Source organism: Vicia villosa, linkage group LG6 (assembly GCF_029867415.1).
Source record: "Vicia villosa cultivar HV-30 ecotype Madison, WI linkage group LG6, Vvil1.0, whole genome shotgun sequence".
Classification (NCBI taxonomy): Eukaryota; Viridiplantae; Streptophyta; class Magnoliopsida; order Fabales; family Fabaceae; genus Vicia; species Vicia villosa.
In genome coordinates, this window is record NC_081185.1 from 106,497,996 (window position 1) to 106,509,339 (window position 11,344).

Sequence of the window (11,344 nt, forward strand, 5' to 3'; positions counted from 1 at the left end):
CCATAGAATTCTCAAGATATTAAGACTTTCATCGATCAAAAGAAAGTAAGATGAAAAGATAAGAATGAAAACACAAAAGATAATCAACTCACACTATCATTAATATCATTCATCCATTTTGGTGGATTAGGTCATTTCAAACCTATCAACACCCTAGATCCAATGATATTAATGAAGTGGAGGAAGAAGGAAGCCAAAACAAGCATAAAAAAGGCAAAAAAACACATTCTGCCAGCAGGAAATCGATTTACCTCTGTAGGAAATCGATTTCCTGAGTGCGGAGTTCAAATTTTGAAAAAAAATAAGGTGGAAATCGATTTCCTACAGAGGGAAATCGATTTCCTGCACACAGCATTCAAAAAATCAGCATTAGGAGGCATAAAACTTGACTTAAGCAAACATACAAACACCTTATGATCACACATCAATTGGAGCACGAATTTTCCATCAATTCACCAACAAATAGCACCAATATAGCATCAAAGATGCATTGAACACAAACAACAAAGAATCACATTGTGATATACAAAAAGGATGAAGAAAATTACCAAATCTTGAACAAAACTTAGATCTACTTCAAGAATCACCAACACAAATCTTGATCTCTCAACAATTGAAGAAAAAAGAGTGAAATAGATGGTGGTTTAGCTCAAAGTTTGTGAGGTTCAAGATGTGACTCACAATCTTTATGAAAGAACAATGAGCTTTGGTGAATTTGGTAAGGATGAGGAGAGAAATTGCAAGGGGTTTTTTGGCTCTCAAAGCTTCAGAAATGAGAGAGTAGTGGCCTCTATTTATAGGATGAGAGCAAGAGTAGTGGTAGTTTGGTCTTTTTGCATTTGGTAATTAGCTTGTGTTTAATTGGTGATTAAAGTGGCAATTAAATGGTAAAAAGTGGTAAAATGGGGTTTAAGTGGGTCTAATGAAGGGGTTAATTTTGATGAGGTGGAAAATTGGTAAAATGATAAAAAATAATCAAAGAAAAAGGTGCCAAAATGATGTCAAGCTTCCCTCCTTATATTTTTTGAATTTCGCCTTAAGGAAATCGATTTCCCCAGGAGTGAAATCGATTTCACTCTATTCCAGAAGAGAATTTGGCGCAAAATACACTAGGGAAATCGATTTACCCAGGAGGGAAATCGATTTCATGCTGTCCAGAATGTGATTTTGTTGATGATTGCTGCAGGGAAATCGATTTACCCAGTAGGGAAATCGATTTCATCAGTCAAAAATGTGAAAAATGCCTTGTTTATTGCATGTTTTGGCTTGGTACCTACAAAACAAAAGCCTACAAAGAAACAAAGCAATGTTTTTGGTATTTGGGTTAGTATAAAACAAATTAAAGAAAATTAGGTGCTTGATAGTTCCCCTCAAAGACGAAGCAAACATAACACCGAAAAATGAAATCTCAAGATTGTGATCTTGATTAATGATTGAGATGCAAATGATGTATGATCTTAGGGTCAAAAATTGGGGTATGACACAAAGTAGGAATTACATTACACTCCTGGGACATCAAGCAAACTGTAAGCATCATTTTCTCTTATTGAAAGTGTCTGAGAAGAAGCAACGGACTACTTCCGTTAGGTAAAATTTCTGGAATTCGACGTCACACTTATACACATCATTCTTGCCATTTCTCTTTACAGTCATGTTTTTGAGAGGGGGAGTGAAAACCCTAAGCTATTGTGCTTTAATTGTGCTTATATGGAATGTTATTTCATTTAGAATTTTGTAGGGTTTTCTGGTTTTCTCATGCTTGCGTGCTTTTCAATATGCTCAATAAAACTAAATGCCATTTTTCGTATTCCTCGTGGAATTCCGAGTAAGATGATATACCTATTTGCCATTTTTTATTCAAAAAAATTGTTGAGTAATGGTGGGTTTGGATGTGCTAGAGGTTAAAGACAATCCCATGCAATCATTTTCCTTCCATTCAAAAATTTGTGTTGTTCGCTTCTGATTGGCCAGTGCCATTAATTTCCTTTTTATTTTAATTAAGTCACGTTCTTAACAGCTTAGGCAGCTTGGGGTGTTGGTAAGGTTTGGTGAATGTGACCAACAGGAGTTGGATTCAACACTAATAAGGTCTTTTTTTTTTCTTGGCCTATTTTCTTAGTTTTTAGTCTTTTTCTCCATTTCATTTTGTATTTTTCTTTCTGTTTTTTTTAAACTCTCAATATTTTTAAAAAGTCCCAAAATATATAGTTTGTTTACTTAAATATTTATTTATGATTTTTTGATTTGATAGTTCTTTTTATGTCATTTATTAAACTTGTTTATAATCTTTTTGTTCTTGGTGATACATGTAACACCCCAAATCTACCCAACGGTTTATAATAAAATCAGAGTGCTAAAGGTTCCAATCAACATGAGGTATTATATTTCAACTTTAAAGCAACCGTATAAAAACTCATTATACCAGATACATAACACTTATAAATAGGGAGAAACTCATAACAAGCAATTAGTTTTCAAAACCAAATCAACTTTATTAAAATAATGCGGCGGAAATCCACAACTCTTAAACTTCAAACGATAGCATCTTTATCCAACTTGGAAACAACAAAAATTAAACTTATTCGGAAACAACTTAAGAATTCAACTTAAACATAGTAAAGAACAAAACAAGCGCCAATTTCCCCCGAGTGCTACGTATTAGAGCAAAAGACACCAACTCGAACTAATAACGGTAACAACTACTCTTCTTGGTTACCTGCACGTTACCAATAGAGGGTAAGATTCAAACAGAAGGGGTGAGATATCAAACAGTATAAAGGAACATATGATAATAATTATAGCGAAAATAAGATCACACGCAATTCACCACTTCTCAACACAATACAACTTTTATCACAACAAAACCATCAACAAAGCATAAAAACGATTTAAACTTCACAACGATATCATCAACACAGTATGACAACCACTTCATCATCACAACAACTCCAAAAATTTCACTTAATATGCGACTCATTACTATGCATATGCATGTGGTACCATTGGAGCAGAACTCCCAACTTAGAAATGGAACAGAACTCCCAACTTAGAAACAGAGCAAAACTCCAACTTAAAAATCTGCCAGGTTATCGAGGCGTCAACAAGGCATAAGCCTTCAATTTATTTTTACAATCCAGGCCAACTTAATAATGCTATGCTATGCATGTGATATCAACCACAACACCAACTTAATCAACACAACACAACAACGACAAAATGCAACAACTTAATCAAATTGGTCACAAGATCGATAACTTCAAAACAACTTAATAACATTGGTCATAGGACCTACAACTTAATCAACAACAACAACTTATAACAACAGCAACCCAATTCAATCAACATTGACTATATGTCCTACAACAACAAAAATAAATTCAACAGCAACATACGACTTATCAACATTGGCCATAGGGTCTACAACAACAACAATAAATTCAACAGCAACATACGACTTATCAACATTGGCCATAGGGCCTACAACAACAACAATAAATTCAACAACAACATACAACTTATCAACATTGGCCATAGGGCCTACAACAACAACAATAAATTCAACAACAACATACAACTTATCAACATTGGCCATAAGGCCTACAACGTTTTATCGCCCACAATTGGAGGCAATTCAACTAAATTCATCATATTAATCAGCAAACATCATAGTACACGAGACAAGTAACGACATGACACTGTTAATTCAACCTCTTAATAAAATAATATTTATTGTTAATTCATCACAAGGCATCATTATCAGCTCATACAGATCGAATTCGTACAACCAATTGCATCAAGCATACAACATCCTTGTCAACTCATACAGATCGAATACGTACCACAATTATAATTTATATTAAATATTTTTATACTGGTTCCTAATTCATTTTTATAAGATAAAAATTTATTTTAGCTTTCCAACGGTCCAAACGCCGCGTCATACGGACACCCGAGTTAAAAGTTATGACTTTTTAAAGTTTTTAAGAAAATTCAATCTGATTAAGTGAAACCCGGTTCCCACAAAATGGGAACCGGTTCCCCTATTAAAAACAACATATTTACGCCACAAAAGGTCTGGGAACCCGGTTCCTCCAAACTGGGAACCAGTTCTCGCTGTAGCAGTTTCAAAAAAACTCTGTTTTTGGCTGCTACGAGTTTAACCCTTCAAAACCCCAAAATCTCTATTCTCCCATACCAAAACATCATTTTAAGTCACAATTTTTCAGGTCCAACATTAGTATCAAATAGTTACTCCAATACACATATCAATTGCATCAATTGCTCAACAAATCATTCATCAATTTCAAAATTCATCAACAACATCAAAATTATCATTGTTACACAAACATGGATATTAAAGCATATAATCAAATCTCCACCATAACCTATCATCATTCAAACCCTTATAATGCAAGAATCTCACCCTTACCTGATTTGAATTGAAGACAACTCTAAGCTTCCAATGGAGTTTTCCCTAGCTTTCTCTCCTCTTCTATTTCCACCTTCTTTCACAAATTTCAATTCTATTTTCTTTTCCCCAATTTACTTTTATTCCACTTAAACATATAATTATATTTTCTTATTGGGCTTAGTATTCATACCCCCCCTTTTACTACCACCAACCACTCAATAAGCCCATATAGAATAATCTAATAATTATATTAATATTATTACCAATATCAATCAACTAATCAACCAACATCAACATAGTAACTTATATCCACATATTCCAACATTTCACAACTTTGACAATTAATCCGAAATAATTTAATTAAATAATTAATTAAATTATCGGGGCGTAACAACTCTCCACCACTTAGAATATTTTTGTCCTCGAAAATCTACTCGACAGGACCACCCTTAACGCGAATTCTGCATCCAACTCTTTCTGTCTCAAGTCACGTCTGAAGACACTTCGACCACTACCTTCCCGACATAACAACAATCCAACATGGTGTAAATCAACTACACACATGCTAATCATCCAACACCTTCGCGACATAATCATTACTAACTTATCAATCACTTCAACAATATTGTGGCACATCAACATTTAAAATAGTAACAACCATCACATGCTTATACTTTGATATACAACATCACATTATTCTCTTAACAACACTTGCAACATCAGAACACATCTACAACTTCATTCTCGCACATATAAGTATGTCAAATATCAACAACTCTATTCATGCCGAAACCATCGCTAGATACATCAAAAAAATTTCCAAGGGATAATTGGTTGACCCATCAGAAATCACATAAAATTAGGATTTGAGTTTAGAAGATGAACAACGCTAAAATCGCCTTAATCTCTCTAATTATATTCCACCTCTACGATAAAATAATTAACTAACTGTTTTTTATTTTAAATGATTATTATTTTTATACAAAAATAAAGAATTCAAAATGATATCTAATCTTTTTGTTTTTTAAGCTATTGACAAAATTCATACTCTAATTAAATTTCAAAAACATCCATAATAAGAATATATTTTATTTCCAAAAAAAAAATTCAAAATTAATGGAAGAAGTAAAATAGTTGTAAATGGTATTATTATGTTTATATAAATTGTTAATGAATAATATACATAATTATTTATTGGCAAATATATGTATGGGACAATTGAGTTGAATCAATCATCAGCGGTTTCTGCGTGCGCAAAGTCGCTGGTTTTGGTTCCCAAATTTTCATTGTGTGCCAAATTTCTTATCTTTTCAATTAAATAAAATCCAATTAGGGTTTTCAAAGTCTTCTCCTTTTCTTTCGTTCTCCAATCCCCATTTTCCAACGATCCCCCAATCATGTAAGTAAGCAATCTTTCCCCTCAGCTCTTTCAATTTTCAATTTTTCTCTTAAATATCACAATGCTTATGCTTTTTCTGAATTTTGGGGTTTAATTGGGTTTTTGGGTATTCTTAGTTCATCCTCAACAATTTGTTAGGTAATTGTAATTGTAATTGTAATTGTAATTGTAATTGTAATTGTAATTGTAATTGTAATTGTAATTGTAATTGTAATTGTTTATTCTGTGTACCTATCATTGAAATTGTATATTTTTATCTTTTGTATTTCATTTTATTCATTGGTCTCTCATAATTCTTTGCTCTTTTCTGTATCAGCTGCTGCTAGGTTGATCATAAGGGACTTTATATCATATGCTAATTCATAAATTCATTGGATTTGATTGGACTGGCATTTTTCTGGAATTTGATATCAACAAACAAACAAACACTTTCTGATTTAATTTGATAGAATAGAGGTTAATGGAGTTGTAGTTTCTGGGTATTTTTGATTTGGGGCTGTTGGCATAGAGAAAGTGTTCCTTCGTTTCGAGGGATATGTTGCACATGGCTCCAAATCTGAAGTTAAGATTAGGTGTTTCCTTGTTGTTAATACTGTTGAGCTGCTTTCTTGTAATCGGAAATTCGAATGCGGAATTGGAAAATGAAGTTTTGCATAGTAAGGTAAGAGCTGCTCCACATAAGGATGTTGGATCCGTTGTAATTGATGGTACTGGTGTAGAGAATTCGTATAAGGTTGAGAATGGAAATAATGTGGTGGGTAATAAGAAGGGTGGAAGCAGTAAAGTTTCGGTTTCGACGGTTGCGTTGTTTACGTTGGCAATGGCAGCTGCCACTGGTTTAGGTGCAGTGCCGTTTTTCTTTGTAGAACTTGATCCACAATGGGCCGGGTTATGTAACGGAATGGCTGCAGGTGTTATGTTGGCTGCGAGTTTTGATTTAATACAGGAAGGGCAGGAGTATGGTTCTGGAAGCTGGGTTGTTACTGGAATTCTAGCTGGTGGGATCTTTATTTGGCTATGTCAAAAGGTGATATTGCTTATTCCTGTTCTCTGTCTGCCATTCTTTCTCCGCTTTGTATTTACCTGGTGTTGTTATTTTTCCTCAGTAGTGATACTTTGCACGTATATATATGTATATATGCCTTATGATGGTTTGATGCTACATTATTGATATGAATAAGCTCTGTATCGTTGGCGATTTTTTGTTAAAAAATAAAAACTAAGGTTTTTCTTATTCACATCTCATGTGTATCGTGCAAGTCATTCATATTGATTTTTGGTGAAATTTTCAACCAGTCTACTCAAGGAATGTCAGCAAAATTGATGAACTGATCAGTTACTAAAAGTATCATGTATAGGACCTTGTCTTTTTCTATTTTTTCGGGATGCATTTTTGTTCGGTAATTTTCAAATTTTACCAGTAGAGTCTATTTTAGATTTATAGTATTCTCATTTTTGTCTTGCTGTCTCTTGGATTTCAGTTTCTTGAGCAATACGGGGAAGTAAGCATGTTGGATTTAAAAGGTGCTGATGCAACCAAAGTTGTTCTTGTCATTGGAATCATGACTCTACATTCTTTTGGAGAGGGATCTGGGGTTGGGGTCTCCTTTGCTGGCTCAAAGGGTTTTAGTCAAGGCCTGTTGGTAACCTTGGCTATTGCGGTGCACAACATACCCGAGGGATTAGCTGTGAGCATGGTGCTTGCATCAAGGGGTGTTTCTCCACAAAATGCTATGTTATGGAGTGTAATTACATCTCTACCGCAGGTATACCCTAATTTAAGTTTTAATAATCCTACATTGTTAAGAAGAATATTATTTTGACTTTATTTGGACACATCACTTTGACGAGTTTCCTTTTCTATTTTATACAAATCTTAATTATACCATCGGCCACTCGTTGTAAGCCTCATACCCATGCTCACATTATCCACGGGAACAAGGTTATGATTGGATAGCTTGTGATCGTTTCACTCTATTTAGCTATATAGTTTATCTTTTTTTCAATGGTGAATATTAGAATATGTAATATTATTATTATTATTATTATTATTATTATTATGTTGTTGTTGTTGTTGTAGTAGTAGTTGTGCTTTTCACTAATTGGCACTTCATTCAATCTAAGAGGACAACTCTCTCTATGTACTATGTTATCACTTGGACAGTCAAAGATTTGGTAGTCTTTTGAGTTATTATTAATGATACTGTATGTAATGGAATCACATCCATGGGGAAGTTTGTTTTGCCATAATATGAAGTTGCATTGGCAGTACATACCTAATATAGGTTGTTTTTGTAGTAACGAAATTTCATCTTTCAGCTAGTCTAGCCTAATTAATACTGTTAATAGGTCTATATTGATATGAATACATGTTGCAGACACAAACACTGGCCTAGACACACTTCTAGTTATTTGATCTTGTTTTGTTTTCCTTGTTGAATTCAGGAAAGATAATTAAGCGTATCGAATGATAACAATTCTTTAATCAAATGCAGTTAATTTGTTTAATAAAATCATTGATGTTTTTGACTGTAGCCTCTTAATATCTTATTCTTTATGTTGATGCAGCCAATTGTAGCTGTTCCTTCTTTCATTTGTGCGGATGCATTCAGCAAGTTTCTTCCTTTTTGTACGGGATTTGCTGCTGGATGCATGATTTGGATGGTTATTGCTGAAGTACTTCCTGATGCATTCAAGGTTATTTACCTTAATAATTTTACACCAAAGATATTATGATATGTTGTTTAACATAGCATTTTCGAGATGTAAAAGTTTATTTACATAACTTCACTATTTTAATTCTTTTGTTGTTGTTGAGAGAATCTAGTCCTTAAAGCTTAAGCTATTAAAGAAAGGCTATGTATAGTTTTATATCTTTTACTATTCTTCTAAAGCAAATCTTCTTTTTCGCTTAATGCGTTAAAAAAAAAAATTTAAACCACTTTACCATGTGTTATTGAATTGCTAATAATTGGGATGACAAGGATTACACTGCTGACCACTTGGATAACATGTTGAAATTATAAGATGAAATCGGAAGAATAGAGACCCCGAATAATTTATATAATGATATGTTATGATTGTAACAAAACACTAGCCTAATGCTCCTTTTATATTAATAATCTAGGCCATGTACTATCCAGCTCAACCCTTTTAGAACTAACATAACATATGAATAACCTTTATATTCACAGAGCATCAAATGTGCCCTTTTCTTTGTGGAGAAAGGTTAACCTTTTATATAATCCTTCTCTTTAACCTTTTATATAATCCTTCTCTTCGCGGAATTTGCAAGACTTCATCTCCTTGAGCCACAGATACATTTATATGCTATTATCTTCTGTTTATCTTTTGTAGAGTTGTCTTTTCATATATATCTGAATCATTTCCTTTCTTTTTGGTTATAGGAAGCCTCACCTTCGCAGGTTGCATCAGCTGCAACCCTTTCTGTAGCATTTATGGAAGCTCTCAGCACCTTCTTTGAGAACTTCACCCATGATTACAAGTGAGTTTGTGTGTGCGCGTATATGTATGGTGTTATCGGTTATATTTTGTTGTTTGGGTTTGTTTCTTTGACAAATAATGTTTAGTTTCCCTCTGACTTATGATTTATTTGTTGCAGCTCTGAGGATGCTTCTGGCTTCTTTGTTTCATTACTTTTTGGCCTAGGCCCGTTTCTTGGCGGGATTTTTCTGGTTGCATTTGCTCTTGCTTTTCATCTCAAGCACGCCCTTCTCATGGGCACTGCTTGCGGTATTGCCTTTGTCCTTGGTGCTTGGCGACCCTTACAGCTTATTTTGTCTTCAAAATTGGGACTTATTCCTGTCACGTTTCTCCTTGCAATGGGAGCCGCTTTGGTCCACATATCTTCTTCTGGTGTATTGAAGCTTGCTGCTTCAAAAAAAACCTCAGCCCATAGCTTACCTACAATCACTGGCTTCCCACTCAGTATTCACACCCTTCAATCATTCATATCATGTGGTGCAGTTGCTATTCATGCTCTGGCTGAAGGACTTGCATTGGGAGTGGCTGCCCCAAAGGCATATGGACTTGGTCGTCATATGGTCCTTCCAGTCTCTTTACACGGGCTTCCTCGAGGTGCAGCTGTGGCTAGCTGTATATTTGGAGCCACTGATAGCTGGCATGGTTCTCTTGCAGCAGCTGCCATAATTGGATTCATGGGTCCGATATCTGCAATTGGAGCTATTCTAAGTGGTATCGATTATAGTGGTCTTGATCACATTATGGTTCTTGCCTGTGGGGGATTAATTCCTAGCTTTAGCAGTGTAGTTAAGAGATCGCTTAGTTTGGATAAACGGAAAAGCACTTGTGGCCTTATCATAGGTATCGGTTTTGCTACTTTATGTCTAACATTCACTAGATTGGTTTGCTTGCATACACCATACTGTAATTCTGCACCAGAGGCTGTAAGATAAGACATTATATGCTATATTTCCTGCTTGGTCTGTGATTAGTGTTCCTGCAACATACACTTCTTTAGTTCAATTTCCCAAGGCATCGTTGCACAAATTTGAAGAGATTAACAGCGAATCACAAGTGGAAGTTCCACAAGAAGGGAGAATATACTGAATGACTGAGTTTTATTTCAGAACTTGTCCATGTGTAATATTTTAGTGTTTACTTGTATATAAGCTTTTACCCATGATTTAACTGTTTTACAGTGTAGAACTATTGAGAAGTGGAACATATATTATTCTCTTTTTTCCTTTTCTTGGTCTTATTTACAAACAGAGCAAATATTGGATGGTTGCTGGCATATTATCTTAAGGTAGAACCCTGCGAGTAATGATATATGAGTTATGATGTTTTGTGTTTATTTTATTGAAGATTTAGGACTTTTCTTCCTTCCAAAAATACGCATAAAAATCAAATAAATTATGAATGATATTGCCGAAAATGTTATGCCTGTAATACTAGTAATTGGTCTGTAATACTAGTAATTGGTCTGTAGTTTTGCTTTCCTGCATAAGATTACAGAAAATCTACTTATGACACTTTAAGCAAGCAAGTGGTCGCTGGTTTGATCCCTTATTCTTGCGCACGAAAAAACCCGGTTGAGCGTAAAAAAACTCATTTTAAGTCACTGCTAAATGGCAATGTATATTTTGTATATATAACATGGTTAAAAAAATAGTTAGCAAAGGATTCATTTCAATGTATCATGTTAGACCTTATCAAAGCAAAATGAAAACGATTGAAAGTGTAAATTGATCACTTTAGTGTAGATTTTTTAAAGAGTCAATCATGTATACAAGTAAAAGTAATGTTGAAGAGTTTCATCAAAATAGTGTTACATTTTTATGTCAAAACATTGAATTATCCCATCAAGATTAGCTTTTCTCTATAGGGAGGGGCAGTGATGTTGAATGGGTGGAGAATGATTGAAAGAATGATGTTGAATGCTTAGAGAAAATGATGGAAGGAGGGACAAATCAAAGAATACTGTGAATTGAGTCTTTTGTTGGATGAGACCATATATGTTTGTTCGATATATTTCGTCAAATCACACAGTG

General features: G+C 34.3%; 1 protein-coding gene across 2 annotated transcripts; it reads left to right on the forward strand.

Moving 5' to 3' along the window:
- Window positions 1-5,626: 5,626 nt before the first annotated feature.
- LOC131609488 (putative zinc transporter At3g08650) lies at window positions 5,627-10,538 on the forward strand. 2 transcript variants are annotated; one of them, XM_058881190.1, is made up of 6 exons: window positions 5,627-5,814; window positions 6,127-6,837; window positions 7,292-7,576; window positions 8,379-8,507; window positions 9,218-9,315; window positions 9,433-10,538. In XM_058881190.1, exons 2-6 carry the CDS (start codon window positions 6,346-6,348, stop codon window positions 10,244-10,246), a joined length of 1,818 nt encoding a protein of 605 aa, XP_058737173.1. In that variant the 5' UTR covers window positions 5,627-5,814; window positions 6,127-6,345; the 3' UTR covers window positions 10,247-10,538. The 2 variants fall into 2 exon arrangements, with proteins under 2 accessions (XP_058737173.1, XP_058737172.1); XM_058881189.1 differs by having other exon boundaries at window positions 5,627-5,810.
- Window positions 10,539-11,344: the final 806 nt, after the last annotated feature.

Excerpts from the sequence above, each read along its gene's own strand:
- LOC131609488 (XM_058881190.1), top strand. The coding sequence starts at position 6,346 with ATGTTGCACATGGCTCCAAATCTGAAGTTAAGATTAGGTGTTTCCTTG. Across the intron at positions 7,577-8,378 it reads TAATTACATCTCTACCGCAG|CCAATTGTAGCTGTTCCTTC; the intron begins GTATACCCTAAT and ends ATGTTGATGCAG. Across the intron at positions 8,508-9,217 it reads TACTTCCTGATGCATTCAAG|GAAGCCTCACCTTCGCAGGT; the intron begins GTTATTTACCTT and ends TTTTGGTTATAG.